This window comes from Eptatretus burgeri, chromosome 3 (genome assembly GCF_056783735.1).
Source record: "Eptatretus burgeri isolate ZD-2024b chromosome 3, Ebu_testis_v1, whole genome shotgun sequence".
Classification (NCBI taxonomy): domain Eukaryota; kingdom Metazoa; phylum Chordata; class Myxini; order Myxiniformes; family Myxinidae; genus Eptatretus; species Eptatretus burgeri.
In genome coordinates, this window is record NC_140963.1 from 133959231 (window position 1) to 133984168 (window position 24938).

The 24938-nt window shown below is 43.2% G+C and overlaps 3 protein-coding genes across 4 annotated transcripts in view; 2 read left to right on the forward strand and 1 right to left on the reverse strand.

The window, feature by feature from the left end:
- The window catches only part of LOC147031014 (pyruvate dehydrogenase (acetyl-transferring) kinase isozyme 1, mitochondrial-like), a 63864-nt gene extending 55694 nt beyond the window's left edge, over positions 1-8170 (reverse strand). For both annotated transcript variants that reach the window (XM_085875670.1, XM_085875674.1), the window contains exons 1-3: positions 7329-8170; positions 7029-7224; positions 3432-3503 (exon numbers count right to left, since the gene is read on the reverse strand). Coding sequence is in view for 1 of the 2 variants with exons in the window: in XM_085875674.1 (XP_085731800.1) it covers positions 3432-3483 (52 nt within the window). In the remaining variant the exon portion in view is untranslated. The remainder of the gene's footprint in view (positions 1-3431; positions 3504-7028; positions 7225-7328) is intronic.
- Positions 8171-11624: 3454 nt separating this feature from the next.
- On the forward strand, positions 11625-12640 carry LOC147031015 (general transcription factor II-I repeat domain-containing protein 2-like). The gene is made up of 2 exons (XM_085872204.1): positions 11625-11651; positions 11768-12640. The coding sequence occupies exons 1-2, from the start codon at positions 11625-11627 to the stop codon at positions 12638-12640; spliced, it is 900 nt and encodes a 299-aa protein (XP_085728330.1).
- A 59-nt stretch (positions 12641-12699) lies between these two features.
- Positions 12700-16690, forward strand: LOC147031016 (general transcription factor II-I repeat domain-containing protein 2A-like). The gene is made up of 2 exons (XM_085872206.1): positions 12700-13412; positions 16636-16690. The coding sequence occupies exons 1-2, from the start codon at positions 12700-12702 to the stop codon at positions 16688-16690; spliced, it is 768 nt and encodes a 255-aa protein (XP_085728332.1).
- The last annotated feature ends 8248 nt before the right edge of the window (positions 16691-24938 follow it).

A 24938-nucleotide genomic window follows, 5' to 3' on the forward strand; every position in this document is an offset into this window, starting at 1 on the left:
CCTCAAAAACAATAGGCTTTTTCCTCATGACAAACTCGACCATGTGGTGAAGTTTCGTGAATATCGGTTTAAAATTGCGACTTGTAGGCGATAAAAGACAGACAGAATAACAAAATCGACTGATCAATATACTTGAAAAATCTTTTTTTGCAAGTACCCAACTCATCTTTTTTTGCAAGTAATAACCTCCATCCACCTTCGGTGGCAAAGGTAATAATGACGTCATCTCAACCAATTTACTCTCTCGGCAAGGAATTTGTCATCGGGACTGGCACACCATTGCCTACTCTTTGCAACAGATGTGAACTTTTAACATTCGTATTCGTAATTCTGATGTTCTGCCTGAAGGCAGGTTCAGTACTGCCGAAGCAGTTTCTTGGCTCGGGTTATACTGGGTTGACTGCCATTGCCCTACCAGCAGTAGTTGGGCAGGAATTTGGAATTTGGACATTTTGTCGACGATAGCTCGTCTACTCTTCAAGAGTGGGGATCTTTAACGTCCACCAACTAATGTCAGCAGACGGGACGCCAGTTTAACGTCCATCTGAGGAAAGGCACACGCATTGTTGAATCACCCTGCCTGTGAAACACCAGGATGACAGTTTTTAGCTGGGTCGGGATTCAAACCTAGGCGAGACGCTTTAGAGGTGAGGGTGCCTAACGTTGAGGCAATCATGTCACCCCCCTCCTTCAACATGCACATCCAAAACAGTTCTTCCCCTGCTCCTCCCCCTTCCCTATACTTGGAGTGCTGGTTGATGAGCATGCGGATGGAGATGCGGCACATGTGGAATCGATCAAGGAAATATTGCACATTCTGACTAGCTGCTGGATCCACTCCGTGAATCTCCTTGTATTTTATGACACCTTGTGCCATGGAAGGCACAACATTGTTGTGCCTGTTTCGAATATTGATAAGGTTGTCGACAAAGCTGCAAAAAGAAAAAGAAAAAAGCAAGAAGATGCGTTGTATTGAAGTGCATTCCATCAACAAACATTTATCCATTTTGGCCTCACGAATGGGAGATGCATCAGAAATTCACAAATAATATTCAGCTGAAGTCTGTTCTTCTATTTCAATGTGGCTTAATGTCAAAAATATAATAACATGGATTATTCGATTATTTTTAACAATTCAAGACAAATGAAACTGCTGGATGTTCAACAAACCTCAAAATCTGTTTCTTTAAAGAAATGTGCGAAACAACACTATAACCTTTTTTTCCCATCAGCATAATCAGGTGAGCAGTTAGTTTATGATTTTTGTAGCAGATAGCATCATTTTGGGGAGGGATGACCAATCTGCTTATGCAGTGCCCCCTGTAACTTCGGACAGGAAATTGGATTTGGTCAAGGTTCTGGCGCTCACTCTCTACTCTTCGCTGAAAGACACCATTTGATCTTAAACATCAAACAGGGAATGCGAGCAGACAGGTCCTGTGGGATTCCATTCTGGGTTACCTTCCAGGTTCGGGTGATTACCGGATGTGACGTCATTGTACCGTGACATCCATCTTGCTATCCATCGTCCTGTTGATGATGTCTCAACAATGAAGTTGTATTGTTGCTTATTCCATGACATGTAAACATAATACGGCACAGTCGTCTTGAAGAACACTTCATGCCGCGATGGACGTGTTTACGTTGGCCTTGGACAGTTTTCCACAACAGATGGGGAAGGATTTCGTTGCTTTTCAGGAGTGAAGTCACCATGTGCTGTCACCGGACGGCGCTATCATTGTGCGTTGGACTTGTTTGACTGTCTTCTTCATTTTCCATGCTGACAGTATGGCTAACAAGAAGAAGCAGCATCAAGTGGAGCCAGAAGATGCCCCGCGGGGAGTATATTTCCTCACCGTTGGCAGTCATGAAGGACATGATGGCCTTGTAGGTTGAGCAACAGAAGGCCCACATGGAGGAAGGCTGTAATTGAACGACATCCACGACCCACTCCCAAATGCTGCAGGGGGCGACAAGGGATCCTCCTTGAGAAGGGAGCCTTCTCATGAGGTGGGTCCTCACATTGCTATGGGTACGCCAAAAAGTTTGCAGTCACGAGCACCACCACTTGCAGAGTCCATCAGCTTGAGAGAGTTCAAGGTGTGGAAGGAACAATGGGTGGACTACGTTACTGTCATACATCTAGCACAAATGCCAATGGCAGAGCAGCTTGATGCTCTCTGACAAGCTCTTACACTTGGCATGTGATCGGTGAAAAAGAATGTCATCAGTATTGACTTTTCATCGCCGTCAATCACTGTTGATGATGTGTCAGATAGGATTGAACAGTATCTGAGAGAGCAGCGGCACATCATTCATGATTTGGTCGACTTTCATGAGTGCCAACAACAGCCAGGCAGCAGCTTTAATTAGTTTTACTATTCACGTCAAGAGATCGCTGGGAACTGTGACTTGGATAAGATGTCGGCTGACTAGCAATCAGTTACAAATTTTCATATCCAGATTCGGATCTTCACCAAAATTTAACGAAGTAGTCCTTGTCACACACCCAACCTGTCCTCCAAATTTCATCTAAATTCGTCCACTTTTTGAGATATGCTGCTCAGACAGACGGGAGTGAAAACAACCTCCGTCCACCTTTGGTGGTGAAGGTAACTCGAGAGTTCATAGAATACCTTACCCCACGCAGCGTTCAAGTCTACAGCTCAATTGAAATAAAATAGATGTTAAAGGTCGGAGAAAAACAAATCCGAATGTTTACCGCTGTAGATCCCAGTGTCTGAAACACCACCTTATTAAACACATTCCATTAGTTATTCTGTGTCGGAGTGGCAACCCGACCCTGTGTCGGAGACGACCCGACCAGAATTGTGCCCAATAGCCAAGGAGACTGCTTAGGCAGCACCAACGCTCTGCACAGAGTATGGTCCCAATGGATGGATGGATTAGTTATTCATATCCTTTATGACATCCTTAAAAAACAGTAAGTTTCCTAGTTTGAGTTATCTTCAATTTTGTTTGACTGCCACAAGGCAGACAGTAACAAAATCATGTCACTCTGAGCACATGCACGATCGGGACAAATTCAGAGCCAAAGTACTGCTGAACTGCAGGTTCGTTTTCCCGTTCCTGTTCAAAATATAACATTCAATTGAAATCAAGTTGTTCCTCAATCATAAACTGATGTTTGTGGATGGATGGACGGATAGACAGACAGACGGAAGTGAACCAATTGCTTCACCCTGGCTTCTCGCTTCGAGTGTGCAGGGTAATAAAAATCCAAGTAGTCGCCATGGAAATTTCCAGACGTATTTGCAATTAATCTATAAGATTTGTGGGTGTTGTATGAATTAGAGTTGATAAACGTTTAATGGGTATGCCATGTAATAAATTAAATTGTTCAAAAATAATTCCAGGTATTTAATTTTATGCAACTTCGTATGCAACTATGTCCACTGAAGTTTGTGTACCTTTGAAGGGTTTTTTGGTCTTCTGGATCCTTATCTTCAAATTCCAGGACATCCAACAGGCTTTGATTGTACCTGCATATGAAGATAAAATAAAAGTAGTATGCCAGAAAATGCACAAACAAGGAAGCAACAAAATGAGTTAATAAAACGAACAATCAACTTATCTACAATCAAGTTGTTTCTTTTGTGTTCTGCTCTGTTCCAAGTTCTTCCACTAGGCTAGACTTTGAATACAAACAATCTTTGATAACGTGATAACAGAACAGCTCCAGAATTCTGATTTTGGGGCAAAAAATAAGATATTAATTTGACGAAAAGGTGCGTTTGAAAAAGAATGAGACAGAGAAGGATAAAGGATGGCAATGAAGAATAAAGAATCACAGGTGATTAAATGATAGAATTTCTCTTTTATGGCCATACACGGGTCTCTGAAAAACACTGCCATACGTCGTAGTACGCTGGCGAAAGGGAAGTGCGAGTGTGATGTGGAACTGCGTATAGACCCAACTATTGTTAGAATCGTGGGCTACTCTGTGACGTAATGGGTCTAGCTGTGATTCTTCTTCTTTTGCTTCGCCTGCTTCTGCATGCAACACTATGTAGTGGAAATAAATGATCGACGGTTTATTTTTTTTCTCGCCACGAGTTACAAACTTAACAGACATGTTGTGTGCGTTACAAGGATGAAATGATTCGATTTTCGTGAAGATCTGGATTTGATAATTTATATATATATATATATATATATATTTGAGTCATTTTTCATCATTAAGAGATATGTATGATGGCTAAAAACGATCCGTAGCACATTTCAAAAAGTTATGGACAGGTTTGAACTAAACGAGACAGATGAGTTGGGTAGGTGACAAGAACAAGCCGATTAGATTTTGGTTAAAAGGGCTGTCACACCTTGACGTTTTAGCCAGCGTATGGCAAGGTCTCAAAATGTATGTAAAACGCTGGCGTACGCTGAACTATTGATGTTTTTTTAAGTTTTGGGCATATAATAACGTGTTGGACGTATGCATAACATATTAGTAATGTACACAGAACATTTTAATCACATATAGAAAACTTATACCAACGAATGCTGAGCGTGTTGTCGGCGTTCACAACCTATGCCCAACGATAGTCTAACTTATGCATAGCGTGCGGCAGCGTATCGCTGACAATCTCGTGGAGTAGGCTATTAATAGGCTGCGGCTCGACGATTCAAATCATAACCGCACTAGACATCGAAGTGTCAAGCCGCTGTCACACTTTGACGTTTTAGCCAGCGTATGAAAAATTTGCCGAACCAAGCTGGCACACGTCGAATACATTATGAGTAAGTTTTGTATACGTTAAGAGCACGCTGGCATACGTCATAGTTTTCTGGCATACATAGTCATACGCCGAGTACATCGAGAAATTTTCAGCAAGTTGAAAATTTCGACGTACTCGACGTATGACACACATTCCGCATACGCTGGCATAAGTTGTAGACATGCTACGTGATCGTTGACACACGTTACTTGTACGTTACTCATAAGTCGAAACACGTCGATGTAATGGTTAGCGTCAGTGTGTCCAGACTCCCTGGTTTTTTTTTTTTTCTTCGGTACGACAGTGATGTTGACACTTCGATTTGGAGTGGGGTTATGATTTAAATCGTTGAGCGGCAGCCTATCAATTATATTATATTATAATCGCACTAGAAATCGAAGTGTCATCATCACCGTCAAACCGAAGAAAAAAAAAACCAGTGAGTCTGGACACACTGACGCTAACCATGACCTCGATGCGTTTCGACTTATGAGTAACGTACAAGTAACGTGTGTCAATGATCACGCAACGTGCCTACAACTTATGGCCAGAGTTATGCGGAACGTGTGAGTCATACGCCGGCATACGTCGAAAAATTTCAAGCATGGAAAATTTGTCTAACACCTCGGCATACTACGACGTATGCCAGCGTACAAAGACGTATGCCAGCGTACTATGAAAAAAAGCCAGCGTACTATGACGTATGCCAGCGTGCTCTTAATGTATACAAACTTACCCATAACGTATTCGACGTGTGCCAGCGTTTTAGCCAAATTTTGCATACGTCAGGCATACGCTGGCGAAATCGTCAAGGTGTGACAGGGCCTTAAGGTCCGAATCCATATTCTGCCTATCAGTGGGATACAAAAACGTAACCTGTTCAGCCCGGTGGAAGGATATACTCTCCTGAGTGCCGTTCGAGTTACTGAGTTTATCTGTAACCTCATTCCCACGTGACCTGATACTTCCATCATTCTCCGTTGACACTTGTATGAAAAATACAGAAACCTGATGAGACGAGTTACTGATAGACTCGTAGTTACTGTTTAGCTGTTCTGTTGGTGATCTTTCAATTTATGGGACCTGAGGTGCTGCATCTTGGAGCACATGTTCCTCACATTCCCCAAAACGTTAAAATGACTTTCTTGTGTGAAATTACTTGGAGGTGTAAGATTTCATGTTATGGATCTGTGTGAACATCACCCACACCCTGATAATAAATCTAATGGATCATGAAAGTGATGATCCAGTTTATTTGATTGTTTTGATCCATAAACCCAGCACAGAGCTCCTGATGATGGAATCCCGGGTTGAAATCACATTTCTACCGTTTTAATCACCCTCTTGGTTCCTGATGTCCTTGTACATCTATGTGGTTGTACATTACCATCTATTACTGTCCGAGTCCTGCACGGACGAGATAAAAGTGAAGTATATTTAATATTTCACATCGAGCAGTGCAGATTTTCGGGTTGTGCACAAACATCAGGATGATGATGTCACAGAGACGTGGTCAAGCGGGTTGATTCGGTGAAGACAAACAAGAAGAAGAAGAACGAGCCAGTCATTTCCGAAGTTTGTGTGTGAAGAGATATTATCTGTGCTCCCACACCAGGACCATCAGGTGTAGAGTATTGGATCTCTCAAATCTGTTTTGTTGATCATCCTCGAGAACATGTAAATTATCAAAAACGATAGATACAGCAGGATACCGTCCTTTATCACTCCTTCTCTTTCCAAGATCTCGATATCCCAGGGGATGGTGAGATCACGTGGGTTCGTCCCCATTCAGAACCATCATCAGTCATGGAGGGCATCACCGGTGAGGTTACAAAACGGTTAAAAAAACGACGATGAGGAATCTCTGGAGACAGTTCTGTGAGGAATGGCCGCGGGTTTGGAATTTTTCCTGAGAAAATGTATTTATGGATTCAACGTCTCACAAGAAGCACCTGCACATCCATTCCGGCATTCACCCCCACACCCCTCCCCCCTCTCCCCATCCCCTCTTCTTTCTTTCAACCAACAGTATCTTGTATCCAGAATCAAAACATGCCATATACATCACATAATAATAATAACAATCACATTATTATTATTAGTAGTAGTAGTAGTAAATGATATAAAGTTTACAAATGAGTAATTATTATCTTTACAGAGTTCTTAATTCATTTTTAAAATTCACTTCATTCATGAATGTAGAGGATTGGGGGGCGGGGGGAACACGTGATCTTGGGAGTGGAAGTTAAAAACGAGATTCCATTCCGTATTCACGGGAAAAGATGAGATTACCTGGGGATAGAGGGTTTCAGATTTGTTTCCTTCAATCCAACATGAACAGGTAAATGTTTGTTCCATTCCAGAGAATGTTTCGGTGATTCTGATGTTCTCGTGGAACCAGGAAGGATTTATCTCCACTCCCATCGTGCCAGATTGTTACATTTTCCAGGTTTCCCAGGAAACGGGATCGCACAGTGAAAACATCTACCTGTAGGGAACACGTGCACGGCAGGTAACATCTCACCTGGTTAGGATATTAACATGTTTATTATTATTTTATCTTCCTTGTTAAAGTGGTCTGTGAATGATTACCTGACCCCCTTCAAAAGGATCGCGATGTGTTGATGAATGTTTAAGATGATAAGATCTCAAACAATTCAATCGTCCACACATCGTGATATAAGCATCGGAGTTTGTGCTCGCCCCCCAATCATCTCCTGTTTCCTGGAATGGGGAAACTCCTGGGGGGAATCTGATAGAAATCCCACATCGTTAATACCCCGGATGTTAAACATGATGTTCCATGTTATTTTTAGTTTAATAAACTACCAGGATGAGCTTACCATGTATAACGGGCTTACAACCTCACTATGGAAACGAGATGGTGTGAGATACAAACGGTGGGTAAAACATGTAAACAGCGTCCCATAACTCGTACACCTCCTCCTGACCCCCACGCACCAAGCTAGTTTGGAACGTTGTATGTTCTATCACGCGGACCGGGTATTTATCATCGCCAAAGAAAACGTACATGATGCCACCGTGTTGGTTTCCTTCACAAGGGGGTGCTCCGAAATGCAACACCACGTTGTGCCCTTTATAAAGAAGTTTAATCTTACTATAATTCACTGTCTGTCCGTCCGTCTGTTCCCAGGTACCGCAAAAATGGCTGAACCGATCGCAACCATTTTTGGGGTTATCATCCTGGGACCCCTTGGAGTAAAATCGGCATAAATATAATAACATGTCCTCCTTGACGGCTCCCATAGGGAGAGGATGCTTCCGGTTGTATTAAATGGGAATTCTGATCATGTTTCACACTTTATGACTTGCAAAATCGAAGATTTTTCAAGTACAGGGTGCCCCACAGAAAACCAGGAAATTTGGTACAGTTTATTTAAAACAAAACAAAAGCAAACTTAGATGTAGTGTAAAACAAGGATACACTTTATTTTCAAACAAAACAAAAGCAAACTTAGATGTAGTGTAAAACAAGGATACACTTTATTTTCAAACAAAACAAAAGCAAACTTAGATGTAGTGTAAAACAAAGATACACTTTATTTATATGTCAGTTTATTGATATGGTAAAATACGGCAAAATAAATCTCAAAATCTCAAATTTCCTGGTTTTCTGTGGGGCACCCTGTATATTGGTGAGTCGATTTTGTTATTCTGTCGGTCTGTTTATCATCTGCAGGTCACAATTTTAAACCAATCTTCACGAAACTTCAGCACATGGTGGAGTTTGTCATAAGGAAGAAGCCTATTGTTTTTGAGGTCAAAAGGTCAACAGGCCAAAGGTCAACAACTAAGGTTGTGTTTCTAAAATCCTCAATTTTCATCCGATAGACTTGAAATATGAAGATGATTTTCATGTCATGTCACTGAATGTCAAGTTCAACCTGTTTACACTTTTAATATACAGGTGATCTTTCCATACAAAGGAGAAATATAATTATGTTAATTCCAGATGAATACATAGTTTAAAACATCATATCATATTTGAGTACATTTTATTTCAGGTTTCACATTTTCATTTTAATGCAAACTTTTAACTATCATCAATTTATTTATTTCATCACCTTCAAACCCATTATGATAAAAATGTATCAACAAGGTCAACGCCAGTCAAAAGGTCAACATAGGCCGGATTTCTAAAATTGTCAATTTTTATCCAATTGACTTGAAATTTGAAGAGGATTTATAATTTAGGTCACTGAATTCAACTACACAATTATTTTTGAGGACAACATTGACCAAAAGGTCAACATAGTCCCAAAGTCAACAACTAAGGTTGTGTTTCTAAAATCCTCAAGTTTCATCTGATAGACTTGAAATATGAAGATGATTTTCACGTCATGTCACTGAATTCAACCACCAATTATTTTTTAGGTCAAACTTGTTTTATGGATTTTGCAAGTGTCGTGATGTGCATGACGTCTTCTTGTTTACGTCTTCATTCAGCCATAGACATAAACCACTCACCGGGCTTCCTTTGAGATTTTATAGTCAGAAAAAGTCACAAAACTGAATGAAATAATCATTTATGTCCTTTAATTCAATATATTATTAATTTATTTATTAATTACCATGGAGTATTTGATTTAAATGAATTTTATTTTATTTAAACAAAGTTATTCTAATTAACCTGTTTCTCAATTATTAATTTATTTTATATCCAACAGCATAAGCCCATGCTGAACGCATTATTATTATTATTATTATTATTATTATTATTATTATTATGAAACACAATTTGAACCCTAAACACGATGTAAGGTATAAGCTGCCCCCAACCGGCCAACCCCCACCCGTGGAGAGAATATCCCAATATAACAGTATTACCTTATCATTCCCACATCTGACGCTTACACAGAGGTGTGAAACGATGGACCCCCTCCCCCACATATGTCTGGTGTTGGCTTAATGGTTAGGGTGGAGGGCTTTGGATCCTCGGGTCCTGAGTTCAAACCCCACTCGGCTGTTGAACTAATACCAGGTGGGGTTAACTTGGCCTGTCATCCTTCTGAGGTCAACAAAATGAGTGCCAGCAAGCTGGTATACTGTGTCAGAGTGGCGACCCGTCCAGGATTGTACCCAATAGCCAAGGAGACTGCTTAAGCAGCATCAACGCTCTGCACAGAGTATGGTCCCAATTTCCTCCTGTCCCTCCCCCCCATGAGGATTTTTATGCCTCCGATGACGAAGTTGCCAATGGCATTATGTTTTCGGGTTGTCCGTCCGTCCATACGTATGTACATTAATGTGAATTTTCACTGTTTTCTCGGCAACCGCTTATCCAATTGCCAAAATTTTCAACAGGTTTGGAATTTCCACCAGGTCTGGAATTTTCACCAGGTCTATTGTCTGGTGGATTTGATGACTCATGCAGAATTTTGTGATGATAATTATGATGTCATAGGTCATATGGGGTGGTAGCCATGTTGGAAAAACGGGAAAAATGTGGACCTCTGTATCTCCTAAACCAACCATGGAAAAAATTGAAACTTGGCATCTGGAAACGACTCTGCGTGGGGAATAAGAGTGATTTGACTATGATGCCATCGGTGAAGTGTTTTCCCGGTGAAAATTTGACACGTAGAACGCTGGATCCCTTCAGTATTAAAATTTCTGTGGTTCATATAGGGAAAGATGTGAATACAGAAAAAATATAATGACATCATCCATCACATGGTTTGGCAGCCATTATTTTTTTAAGGAAAAAATCTTCTCCAGAACCACTTTACAGATCAAAGTGAAACTGCACCCAAATGATCGATTCGCCATGCTGAATAAAGTTTGATCATGTCGAATAAAATTAATTATATTCATGTATTTTCAATTATATTCACTTACTACTTTTAGTTGTTTAACTTGCTACTACTGCTTTTGACAGTATAAATTCAGGTGTTACTTTTGTACTGGAATCAAATTGGCTGTCAGTAAACTCTCCTTTTACAGACTTTTAATCTCCATTGTGATGTGGTTGAACAAAGAATAAGATAAAATTGTATCACCAAATTTTATGTGCTATATCTCACTGAAATACAGATAACCAAGACTGGAATCTCCAATGTTTAAATGAAATTGCCCAGCCGCTCAAGAGAGGGATGCTTTGCTGTTGACGATTGAGAAGAGGTGCTCTATTGTCTGGTGGTAATTAAATAAGTCGCGGAAGGCGATCGCAACAGATGCTTTGTTGTCCAAGGACAATTACATGACAGTATAAAATGGAAGGTAGTGTTTTGAGAATCTGGTTACTCAATGGTGAAGGGAGGGTATTGTCAAAGTAATAGGCTTGTGTCTCCATTCACCCGCCCTCTTCATATTTTGTCTTGACCCTGTTATCACCCTCTCCTTCTCACGGCCGACCTCGTATTCCCATACTGCAAATCATGACCTGAGAGTGTCTATCCTCCTTCCCTCCCAAAGTGGCCATGTCTGCAGTTCCCTCTCTCACGCCACTTGTCCCCCCCCCACCCCTTCACCCTAGCCAGATGTTTTTCTCTCACATGTCATTTGCTGTCCAGAATAGTATAAAGGCAATTACTCTGTGCATTTTGAGCAGAAAGAGGATCATGTTTGTTATTGCTTGTCTTGCTCTCATTTTTCCCATGTGCGTGTTTGTTGTTATTTGTAATTTGATATTTGCTGTTAATAAATGGTCTCAGACTCTGAAAGAGAAGAACATAATTTCTTCCACAATAACTATGATGTCATAGGTCACATGGTCTAGCAGCAATCTTTGATGTACTACAAAACCTTCAAAATCCTCTTCTCCAGAATGGCTGGACAGATTGAGGGAAAAACAATACTCCAATAAACCCCAAACGTTGTATCGATTTCTCAACACAAACGTTGTGTGACAATTTGCATTTGCAGGCCATGGCTCCACCGAAAAAGCAGAGAAAGGTGAACGACGAGAAGCAAGCCTTCAACCCTGACTGGACGAGGGACTTCTTCTTCGCAGAGAACAGGGGGAAAGACTCTGTGCCTCATCTGCCATCTCATCTTTGGCCTGGCCAAAGCTGTTCAATGTCAAATGGCATTACCAAACTCACCATGGAGAGAAGTTCAACATCTTCGAGGGCAACCAGAGACTTGTGAAGGCCAACGAACTGAAGTCCAAGCTTTCACAGCAGCAGAACATCTTCACCAAGCAGGGCAACGACTCCAAGAGGGCCACGGAGGCAAGCATCAAGGTGTCGGAAACAATTGCCCGTCGCATGAAGCCTTTCTCAGATGGCGAGTTTGTCAAGGAGTGTCTTCAAGCCGTTGTGCAGAGCATCTGTCCCGAGAAGGCCACCATCTTCAACTCAGTCACCCTCAGTAGCACGACGATCACGAGGAAAGTTGAAGGCATATCCAGGAACCTCAAGAAGCAGCTGTGTGTCCTGGCCTCCGACTTCAAGGCCTTCTCACTGGCCTTGGACGAGAGCACAGACATGACAGACACAGCACAGCTGGCCATCTTTATCAGGGGAGTCGACATGGACTTCAACATCACTGAAGAGCTGCTGGCACTCTGTCCCATGGAGGATACGTGCACTGGCGAGGACATGTTCCATGAGTGCAACGCTGCCTTACAGAAGGCCAACCTGAACTACACAAAGCTGGTCAGCATGACCACGGATGGCGCAACTGCCATGTTAGGCACCAAGAAGGGCCTGCAGGGTCACACAATGGACGAGTTGAGCCATCAGCGGCTGCCGCATGACCTCATCTGGTGCCACTGCATCATCCACCAAGAAAACCTTTGCAGCAAGACCCTGGGATTCAAGGACGTCATGAGCAAGGTCATTGGCAATGTCAACTACATTCGTGCGCATGCTCTCAACCACCGTCAGTTCAAGGAGCTGCTGCAGGAGCTTGATGCAAACTACTGTACTTCTCGGCCGTGAGGTGGCTGAGCAGGGGCCGCACTTTGAAGCGCTTCTTTGAGCTAAAGGACGAGCTGGTCATGCTCCTGGGAATGAAGGGCCAGCCAGTCGGTCACTTCTCAGACTCCCAGTGGCTGGATGACCTCGCCTTCCTCGTTGACATCACTGAGAAACTCAATGTCCTCAACGTCTCCATGCAGGGAAGAGGCAAGCTGGTCCACAACCTCTATGGCTGCATTCAGTCCTTCGAGAACAAGCTGGAGTTGTGGGAGTCACAACTGCGTGCCAGCCGACTCGACCACTTCACTGCTCTGCAGGGCCAGCACGGTGAGGATGAGACCGTTTTTGATGGTGAGAGGTATGCTACAGAGGTGGCCCGTCTGAATAAGGAGTTTGAGAAACGATTCCAAGACTTCTGCAAGCACAAAGTCAGCTTCGAGATCTTCGCCATGCCCTTCTCATTCGATCCCTTGCAAGCCCCAACGGACCTGCAGGAGGAGCTGATTGAGCTGAAGAGTGACATCGACAACAAGGCCCAGTTTCTGGAGAAGGAACTCCAGGAGTTCTACAGGGGGCTACCCCGCCCGACCTTCCCCAACCTGATCAAGCATGCCCAGAAGTTGTTTTCCATGTTTGGCAGCACATACTTGTGCGAGCAGTTCTTCAGCAAGCTGAAGTACTCCAAGAACAAGAACCGAAACGCCTTGTCCGACATGCACCTGGAAGACACTCTTCGTGTTGCTTCCTCTCATCTGTTGCCCGACATCAACTTGATCCTGGAAGAGCAGAAGCAGTATCAAGTTTCTCATTGACTGAAAAAAATGCATCAAGTTTCTCATTGACTCTGAAAATGTTTCTCTGTATCAAGTTTCACAACAAAATGCATCAATTTTTTTCTGGCTCCCAACATCCTTGGGAGTAGTGAATGCGACCCGTGGGATCAAAAGGTTGGGGACCACTGCCATAGAGGCAACTACACATGTTGAATGTTTTTTGTGATAACTATGACATTATAGGTCACGTGATGTGGCAGCCATTTTGGAAAAAAAGAAAAACTTTGGACCTTGTATCTCCAAAGCTGCTCACGGAAAAAAATTGAAACTTGGCACATGTGAAGTACTCCCCATGGGAAACAAGTGTGATTTTTTTTTGATGTCATATGTGGCTTCTTTATGACATCATAATTGCATATGTCAAACACTTTATCCAATCAGTATGAAAATTTTTGATGGGTCATCGAGGGCTAAATTGTAATTGGCAAATAAATTGATGACATCATTAGTGACGTGGTTCAGCAGCCATATTGTTTTTTAACATAAAACCTTCCAAAATCTTCCTGGGTGTGTGCTGCCGCTCGCCACGTCGCCACAGGGCGAATCCCCCTTACCTGTGGCTAATATTTTAAACCACCCATTAACCACTGTGGCTAATCCATGTTTTAGTGATATATATATATATATATATATATATATATATATATATATATATATATATATTTTAACCAGTTTTAGACAAATTTTGGGTGATTTTAGCACAGAATTCAACCTTCGTTGAGACGGCCGCCATTTTGTATGTTTTGATTACGGGAATCATGCGTGATTTCGCACATGCATATATATACTAACTTTAGTAGTTTTAAACTAGTTTCTAGTAAAAAAAAATCGACTGAAATTACGCATGATTCCCATGATTCTCGTCTCAAAATTTTATTTTCATTTTTTTGAAAAAAAAAATTTTTTCCCAGAATGATTCGGCATGATTTGGTGCTGCATGTTTCATTGGGTCAGTGGTTGCCACGTGAGTTTTGACACAATCAGTAGTAGTACCTGTAGTAGGACGAGTTTGTTTGGATGAGTGAGTTTGATGGGTGACTTTGGTTGGTTGGATGAGTGAAGTTGAGGGGTGAGATTGGTTGTACAAGTGAGTTTGATGTGTGACATTGGTTGGAAGTGCGAGTTTGATGTGTGAGATTGGTTGGATGGAGTGAAGTTGTTGGGTGACATTGGTTGGATGAGTGAGTTTGACTGGCATGAGGTTGGTCCAATCCTGGTCCACAACCACCCCCATCCCCCACTACCACTTACTAAAAGCACAACGACCATACCCCACACACACACACACACACACACACACACACACACACACACACACACACACACACACACACACACACCATCTCTCACAATCACCACCTCCCCTGATGGTCATTCATTCAACCAATCTCACACGTCTAACTCACTCATCCAACCAATCTGAACAATCCAACCAACCTCACCCATCAAACTCACACATCCGCCTTAAAATTAACTTATTATTTCATATTTCTAAAAAAAAAAAAAACTTTTGAATAAAATGTGGCTATTTCCTTTCTCCTGTGGCTAATCATTCTAAACCTGGATTAGCCACAGTGGCTAATTCCTTTTGAAAGCCAGAGCACATCCAGTCTTCTCTAATGTAACACATGGAATTCAAATATACGTCACTGCATTGTGTGAGGGGGACTATGTCAAGTAACACAAGATGTTTATCGACTCTGGAAGACCTAAAATATAGGAAATAACAACCCTGCACGACTTGTTTGCTCACTATCAGACATTTACCAAAAAAATTAACGGTAGTTTTGAGTGGAGGTGAGCAGCGATTGAGACAGAGGCGACCTGTCAGCATCATATCAGAACACAGATGATAAAATACTTGGAATCTGTGCAGGACTATGATCCAACTCAAAGGAGTAGTGCACTTCAGTTTTGGGTGGGAAAAAACACAACCAAGTACCCTCAACTGCACAGACTAGCTTTAAAAGTACCATGTGTTCTGGCTTCAATTGCTCTAGTGGTAAATAAGAGTGTTTTCAAGGGGAGGCCTTATGATGTGCACTCCTCAGGCAAGGCTGGGAACAGACACTCTATGCAAAGTCATCTTTCTGAAATGCAATGAAGCTGTATTTGGCATCAACCGGTCATCCCAAGTTGTGCTTCGTGGAAATTGTTTAGATATCGTTAATAAAATTTAAACAAAACTTGAAAAGTAGCATCATTGTCTAACTTGTAGGCAATATTTTAAGAAAGTCTAACAGACTGAAAATCACTGTTTTTGAATGATTTATGTCTACAATTTGAGCTCGGTTTGTTTTATGCTGTTTTGGACTTTCATAACTTTGACAGTTGACAAATAAATGCAAATGTTACCTCTATCAGAAACTTTGTAGTCTGAAAATAATGGGCAAACTACAGCAAGAGGACCACAACATGGAATAAAATGTTGATGCAAGTAACAAGTTACACTGTTAGTCGGTTTTGATATTTCATTGTCTTCATTTACATAATACATAAACACAAATAAATTCGCTATTTTTTGCCCCTTTACAATACACTTTCAGCACAAGACTCGGACTCAGACCAGGTGGACTCGGCTACAACACTGCTCATTATCTGTTTGTATTGTGAGTACAGTCATCTCTTTGTGTTTTTCAATAAATAAATAAAACAAATGGCAATATCAGAACAAAATGATCAATTTATTTGTGAAGAAATGGTTTGGACAAGTACATGTTGATCAATGATAAGTATTGTTCAGTTACATTTCCTACCCGGTCTGAATCGGTTGGTAATTCGTGGGATCGACCTTTGCCTTGTTCTTGGAGTTTTCAATTAGATCTGAACATTCATTTTAGTTTAAATTTTCACCTTTTCATAATGATAATCACATTCATTTTTTTTTCTTTTTTATATATATATATATATATATATATATATATATATATATATATATATATATATTCTCTCTCTCTCTCTCTCTCTCTCTCTCTCTCTCTCTCTCTCTCTCTCTCTCTCTCTCTCTCTCTCTCTCTCTCTCTCTCTCTCTCTCTCGCTCCCTCTCTCGCTCTCTCGCTCTCTCGCTCTCTCGCTCCCTCTCTCCTTCCTTCCTTCCTTCCCTCCCTCCTGGATTAAATGGTGGGGAGGCTGAACCCAGCTTGTTGTCTCATGAATGCAAGCAATGGACTCCCGATCATTCAGGTTGGCTACCAAGAGAATGGATCTTTGTCAAATGGCATCTGTGACTTATGGGTGACTGTACAAGGAACACAGAAAACAATGTAATGGTTGAAACGAAACTTGGATTTTGAATAAATGGACACAATCACATAAAGAAGTTCACCATAACATACAATGTACAACTCCACTTCCCGCGTTGAGATGTCTTCGTACAGTGTCAATGTCCTGCTGTTCTAATTCCAGCATAATCACCTCATCCACTGGGTACTGTCCAACATAGACTCCCATCACATTGAACTCGCTTGATGTCCTTGCCATGTCAATCTGTTCACGTCGTACTTGATTATCCAAATCATGGGTGTCTCATAATGCTGGTCCTCTAAGGATGATTGCAGAGCTCAAAGAACTTCTCCCTGGCACACAGCCTTCACGAGTTACTTTTTCAACCTGATTATAATTGGCTCCACACGTCCACAAACAACTCTAGATAATGAGATAATCACATTTCCTTTGCTGATTCCGCCTCCTCAGGCTTATCTAGCATCACAGAACGATCCTGGAACTTCTCGCAAATGTGATTTTAGTTGATGTGGGAACCTTCCATCTTAAACACAGTGAGAATCTTCTAGTACCTTCCATCAAGCAGTTTCCAACACAACACTGCCTTCCAGTTAAATCAGCTCATTAAATCACTTTCATCATTCCCAGAGTTTCACCGATCCATGTAACATCACAAATATATCATGGAACAATTGATTTTAATCATTCATTTATATGCACTAACTAATGCTCATCCACAAACACAGTAACCCATACCTCCTGGCCTTAACAGCGAGCTTTAAACTGACACCATCCCCCCCTCCCCCATCCCACACCCGTTTTTGGTTCAAAATCGTCCCTTATGAGAGCCCAGAGGACAACATTCTCCTAAATGCAGCCAAAAGCATCATCCAGGGATTTACTCCTTCATTGTATGAGGACAACGAGATTTTTGAAAAGAGTATTTGAGGTACTCGTTCAGAATCTCCTTTTTGGCTCGCCTGTTCGAAGAACAGAGAGCTATAGTGATACCCCCGGCGTGAATGTGAGCGTGAAAATGTTAAATTTTTTGTATTACGGAAAAACTCAGAAAGATTTCGACGAAACTTGGTGGGGGGGTTAGGTATGGTCCAAGGATCATGCCATTAGATTTTGGACTTGGCCCCCCCCCTCCCCAAAAAAAAATTGTTGGAGAAAAAAAAATTTTTGCAACTTTTTTTCGACAAAATTTCGATTTCTTTTTTTTTTTGCATTTCTACATGTTTTAAGTGATTTCCAACCCCCCCCCCCAAAAAAAATTGTTAGAGAAAATTTTTTTTTTTGCATTTCCACATGTAAGTGATTTCCACCCCCCGCCCCCAAAAAAATTTTTTGCAACTTTTTTTTTCAACAAAATTTCGATTTTTTTTTTTGCATTTTTACATGTTTTAAGTGATTAGGATTTTGACGAAACTTGGTGGGGGGGTTAGGTATGGTCCAAGGATCATACCATTAGATTTTGGACTTGGTCCCCCCCCAAGTTTTTTTTTTGCATTTCTATATGCTTTAAGTGATTTCCAACCCCCCCCCCCCCAAAAAAAAAATTGTTAGAGAATTATAAAAAATATATTAATTATTAGACTCGTCTTTTAAAAACGATAAATGTATAAACAGGCGAGCATCGGGTGGCTTTGACACCAACTCTGGTTAATTGAGAAGTGAATTAACTCTCGTTATGTATAAACCCCTGAGTTTGATTTCATCACTCCATATATTTATTTATTCATTCATATGCAGTCTGTGGCTGATTGGCTGCATCATTATCTTTGGGTGTAGCTGTGCATATTAGTACTCATTTTGCCAACCTCAAAAGGCTGACAGGCTGAGTGAACCCTACCTGGCGTTCATTCAACGGCCTAACAGGGGCTTGAACTCAAGACCCAAGGATCTTAAACAAAGCACGTTAACCATAAAGCAAACACCAGGCCCATTGCTCTACTGATGGAGTGTCAGTGTGTGAGAATCATGAAGACAAATAGAATTGAACCCACTGTTAACATCCTGATAGATCCACAGCTTTACCATATGGGAGGTTCATGTGGTTACACGGTTATGTTGATGAAGGATTCTTTATTCACCAAATTACAACAGAACTATACTTGCTCCTCTTAAATATTATACACATCGATTATCTCCTTTTATACTAACACTCCTTACTTATTACAATTATTTTCAGGAATCAAATTGATTTACTTTGTTATAAACTACACTGTAAACTTCCCTCCCGGCATGAATTAGCAGGACAACGTATGTCAGGGGATGGATCTGAATATCCCAATATCCCTTAAAAACAACACCATCTTGACTCAGCAATCCCAAATCTTACCTTCCTTAGGCCATCACATTCATTAATACATATATAAAACATAATTCATTTATTGTGAGTTTACAAATGTGAAATATACCTCGAGATTCACCTGAGATGTAGAGGAGTAGAGCTGCTTCACATGAAGAATGAGTAACATCTCCTGAAGTACAAAATGATGATGTGGAATCACATTCTGTTCGATTTCCACGTGAAGGTTCATTCAGACATCTGTACAGACCAGAATCTCTCTTTTCCACCCTGTTGATTTGAAGATCCCCGTTTGGAAGAATCTTATGATGATGACTCAGCTTTTGTGTTTGGTTTTTGATCACAGTCGATATCATAACAATTGGAACGAGAACTACGTTGTCAGGTCAGGTCAGGTATGGGAGCATGTGCCAGAACAGCGCGTCGCTGCGTCCACTTTCCGCCGGTACTCCAGGGGCCTCCGTCTGGCCATCCCCCAGGCAGATGCCAGGCCCATCCCCATCTCCTTGAGATGATGGTCAACCTGCTGCAACCATGAGGCACGTGGTCGGCCCACTGGCCTCCTCCACTCATGAGACTCCCTCGCTGAGAGAATCTGGTGAGCAGGATCAGCGTCAGGAAAACGAGCCACATGTCCATACAGCCGCAGCTGACGCTCACGGACTATGCAGGTAACAAATCTCATCCGAGTCTCTCTCAGCAACCGCTCGTTGGACACAAAATCCGACCAGCGATAGCCAAGGATTCTCCGAAGAGACCTGGTACCAAAGGAATTAAGTCTCCGTCTCAGATCCTTTGTCAAAGTCCAAGTCTCGCACCCATAGAGCAAGACTGGAAGTACCAAGGACCTGAAGACTCGGACTTTCGTCCTCCCGCACAGGTACCGGCAGCGCCACACCCCATGATCCAGTGAATCCATGACTCCCCAGGCCCGACCCAGACGTCTATTGACCTCCAGCTCACAACCTGCGGAGACATGAATATCACTGCCAAGGTAGGTGAATCTATCCACGACCTCAACATCCTCACCACAAACAGGCACAGACAGGACAGCAGCATCCAAGATGTCACCGAAAGCCTGGATCTTTGTTTTGACCCAAGAAATCCGTAATCCCAACGGCTCCGACTCCTCATTCAGCACCTCGAGGGCCCCCAAGAGGATATCTAAAGTCTCCGCAAAGATGACTGCATCTTCTGCAAAATCAAGGTCCGAGATCTTGACATTGCCAAACGATGCACCGCAACTTGATCTCTCCGACATCCTCCCAAAAATCCAGTCCATACAAGTGCTGAAAAGTGTGGGGGCAAGTACACATCCCTGACGAACTCCAGTAACAACTGGAAATAAGTCAGAGGCGGTACCACCACACTTCACAGCACTCTCAGTACCAGAGTAGAGTTCAGACATCAGATCGATCAGTTTCGGTGGCACCCCACGAAGACCAAGAATCCTCCAGAGGACATCCCGATTCACTGAATCGAACGCTTTACAGAGATCAACATAGGCTGCAAGCAGCCCCTGCCGAAACTCTCGTCTGCGTTCGGTGAGGACACGAAGTGCAAGGATACGGTCAATCGTTGACCTCTTTGGTGTAAAGCCTGACTGCTCTGGACGCTGGTGCTCAAGCAGATGGTGGCGAACCCTATCAAGAATTATCCGAGCAAAGACCTTGCCCGGCACTGAGAGCAGCGTCACCCCTCGGTAGTTGTTGCAGTCTTGGCGATCACCCTTCCCTTTCCAGAGAGGGACAACAAGGCCCCTCTTCCAGTCAGTTGGGATGATGCGTATGTTCCAGGCAGAGCACAAAACTGCATGCAACGACGCGAGTGCAGCATTTCCACCAGCCTTGAGAAGTTCGGCATGGATGCCACAGATCCCTGGAGCTTTGCCCCGTTTCAACTGGTTCACCGCAGCCCGTGTTTCCACAAGCGATGGTGGACCACAGTTGATTCGAGGGTCAGCAACAGGGATTGTAACACCCTTGACGTCCAACTCGACAGCTGGGGGATCAGCCTGGTACAACCGCTCGAAGTAACCGGCCCAGCGGGCCTTCACTTCAGACTCCTCTGTCAAGAGCCTACCACTCTCTGCTCGAACTGCAGTGCTCCGAGGGATGGGCTTGGATGAACGTAATGCGCGAATTCCCCTGTAAGCGGGACGAGAATCACCTGTCCACAGGTGATGCTCTACCCCCTCACAGATTCCTCGCACATAGGCCTCCTTGTCCACCCTCAGTGCACGTACAGTTTTACGCCTCAGCTCCCTGAACAGCTCAGCTCTGCCATTCAGCCTGGCCCTGCGACTCTGGTCAATGGTATCCAGTGTCCCTTGAGAGACAAAATTCTTCTTTGCCCTGCGGTGAACTCCAAGGCATCCACCGGCAACATCAAGGACGGTGGTCTTGAAGGTGTTCCACAACTCTTCAGGACCCCCCAAAGCACCCAGACCCCCCAAGTATCCACTCAGCCTGTTCGCAAACTCCTCAGCTACTCTCTCATCCCTGAGCTTGGCAACATCCAGCCTAGGCTGGGATGGTACCATTCTCCAGGATTTAAGGTGCAGCTTTAGAGTTGCTACAACAAGCCTGTGGTCAGTATTGAGGAACTGAGCACTCCGGTAGACCCTGCAGTTCTGGATCATCCTCCAACGACCGTCAATGAGGACATGGTCAATCTCCTTTGCCACACCGCCAGCGTTGGAATACCAAGTCCAGCGATGAGCTTGCGGGCGCTGAAACCATGAACCAGCCACCCTAAGTCCATGACTTCTTGCAAAGTCAAGGAACTTAGTGCTATTCTGGTTCATAGTTCCTGACCCATGGGGACCAACACACACCTCATAACCATCCCTATCAGTTCCAGTCGATGCATTGAAATCCCCCAAGACTAGAAGTGTATCTCGTCTGGGGCACTGATCAACCACAGACTCGAGTGTGGCGTAGAATGTGTCCTTCACGGTAACATCACTCGCCTCAGTCGGAGCATAAATAGAGACCAGGGAAATGACACCTAAGGAGTGACGAATCCTTAATCTCATAATACGCTCGTTGACCGGTGTTACCTCAATTATCATTGGGGTCAGCTTATTGGACACAGCTACAGCAACTCCTTGGGTATGGTAACCATCAGAGCGACCAGACCAATAGTAGGTGTAACCACCCACCATTATCTCGCCGCAATCCGGTCTCCGAACCTCAGAGAGAGCTGCAATCCCGATGTCCAAACGCTTGAGCTCAGATGATAACAGAGACAGGTGATCATCCTCTCTTAGGGATTGGACATTCCAGGCACCCACCCGAAGGGACCGCCTCAGGTTAACCCAAGGAGACCGCCGTCTGGTGGACGACACCTCAGCACCACTCCGACACACTCTCCCGCAATCTGACCCAGGGATGTTACCCCGTGGTTTCCCTCCTATCAAAGATTGGGGGTCCCGAAGGCTTTGCCCCAATCCCATCATCCGGTGAGCTGCCCTGCGAAGGGAAGCTGCACAGGAGGTACTCCCACGGAGTGGGTTTTCAGATTTTTTTGCGTTTTTGTGTTTTGCGGAATGAAGCGTTTTACGGTGGCTGGAGTGCAAATCCTGCCACCAACCTCCTAATAAGAAGTAACCCAACTGCAGGAGGACGTCCGCAGACACAGTTGGGCACTAGATATGGATGGCCGTTGGCTCACAAGGAGCTCCTCCGCCCTTTGAACTACGTTGTCGATGGCACACAATCGCATATTCCCGCACGCACTGCTTTGTCCCATTAACGCCAGGTGAAATTTTATCTTGCAAAATGGATTGACTATTCTTTTCCATTCGATGTGCTTTATGACCAAAGACTTACTTTGTTTACTAAATCAGAAGTCATTGCAAGCATGTCAACATTTCATGAAACATTAATTTAACACTGTCCAGCAATATAGAACTGTGCATCAATTTAATCATAGGAATGAACTGTGTATATTAATTATAATTATTCTTAATCAATTAGATAAATACAGTAAAACCTGTGACTGTTTGTCACTCATGGGGGCCACATAAGTAAGTTCTTTATAAAAGAATTTCCAATGTACAATGGTAAATACACTTAAAAAAAATCAGCCCTCATGACCCCACCCACTCTGGCCCGCCCCCTAGGGGTCATATCAAAATCCGATAGTGTTGTGCACTTCCCCATACATATATCTACTATGTCCCAAAGTTTCAAGTTCCTATCTCAAGCAGTGTAGGAGGAGCTATTTTGACCCCCTATCCGCGAAGCACCCCCTACCCCCCCCCAAGCACCCTCTGATCATCATGTGTTTAAAAAAATATGTTGGTAAATGTATAACTTATGAATATGTTTGATTTAAAAAGCTACAACACAATTTTTTTTTTAATCCACCCTCATGACCCCAACCCCTCTGGCCCGGCCCCTAGGGGTCATATCAAAAATCCGAAAGTGTTGTGCACTTCCCCATACATATATCTACTATGTCCCAAAGTTTCAAGCTCCTATTTCAAACGGTGTAGGAGGAGTTACAGGGTAAGACAGACGGACGTACGTGTGCTGAATTGAAGGACGAGACGCGTGATCACATGTCGCGCGACGCGCAAACTGGATAGATAAAGCCAAGTCTCCGCACGGACGGGGTGATTGTCCCAGGGACATTGTCATTTACGTCGGCGGTTCACTTGGTGCTCGTTGAATGGTGAGAATTGAGAGTATATCGGACTCCGTGCTTATGCTGATTTATTTTGCGGTGATCAATTTCACATGTATACATTGCTGCTTATGTACTCCGAGCTGCACCTGTATTCCCTGATGTGCCCGTAGAAGCGGCTTCAATCAAATGGAATAAAGCCTATACTCTGAAGGTTCTTCTCTCGCTTTCATTTCAATTTATTCCATTTCCGAGTCAGTCGCGTTTGGGTCAGCGTCGAACCTCTCTGGTTTGTAGATCTTGTCCATCGTTGGTTGAGAGAGCCGAGAAAACCAAATGGAATAAATAAAGAAAATAAAAATAAATAAAGAAAACCAAATGGAGAAAAACCCGAGGAATCGGATAGCCAGACCTCGTCAAACTCCTCAGCAACTACTTCGGTTGGTAAATGCTTCTTTTGTGGGTACAAATGACACCCCCGCCACAAATGCCCCGCCAGAGATGCCACATGCATGAATTGTGACAAGAAAGGGCATTATGCCAGGGTATGTAAATCTACTCAAAGGAGAAATAAACCCACTTCTGCGGCTCTCTACTCACAAAAGAAACTAACTGCAGCCTCACCGGGGAATCTATCCAAGGCTATCAACGTACGAATTAACGGGCATATGGCTGAAGCTCTGATTGATACCGGTAGCTCTGAGAGTTTCGTCAACAGCTCACTAGCGAAGGGCAGGAAATGGAAGATCCACCCGACAGACAATACGGTATGCATGGCCGCCACATCACTACAGTCCCGCGTACGAGGGTACTGCAATGTTGAATTGGACGTAAAAGGGTACACGCATCAGGATGTAAGGGTACAGGTGCTTCGTGATTTATGCGCAGACGTAATTCTGGGTCATAATGTCCTCAAGCAGCACACGAGCGTCGAAATACCCTTTGGAGGAAGCAAACCTCGTCTAATTTTAAATGCTCTGACCACCGCAGAGGTAACGTCCCCCCCTGCTGTTTGCTAACTTGTCGCCGGACTGTAAACCGATAGCGATCAAATCGCGACGATATACCACTGCTGATATGAACTTCATCACTTCAGAGACCAAGCGATTACTGGAAGAAGGAATTATAGAACCGAGCGATTCGCCATGGCGCGCGCAGGTGTTGGTCACCACCAACCAAAAACATAAGAAACGAATGGTTGTCGATTACTCTCAAACGGTCAATCGTTTCACCCAACTCGATGCCTACCCCCTGCCGCGCATAAACGAGATGGTCGAACGCGTGGCCAATTATAAAATATTCAGCACCATCGATTTGC

Bases quoted from the DNA above. Each gene is read 5' to 3' on its own strand.
- LOC147031015 (XM_085872204.1), top strand. From the start codon at position 11,625: ATGGCTCCACCGAAAAAGCAGAGAAAG. The intron at 11,652-11,767 runs GTGAACGACGAG...GCCTGGCCAAAG, and splicing joins CACCGAAAAAGCAGAGAAAG to CTGTTCAATGTCAAATGGCA.
- LOC147031016 (XM_085872206.1), top strand. From the start codon at position 12,700: ATGCTCCTGGGAATGAAGGGCCAGCCAGTCGGTCACTTCTCAGACTCC. The intron at 13,413-16,635 runs GTATCAAGTTTC...CCGATCATTCAG, and splicing joins ATCCTGGAAGAGCAGAAGCA to GTTGGCTACCAAGAGAATGG.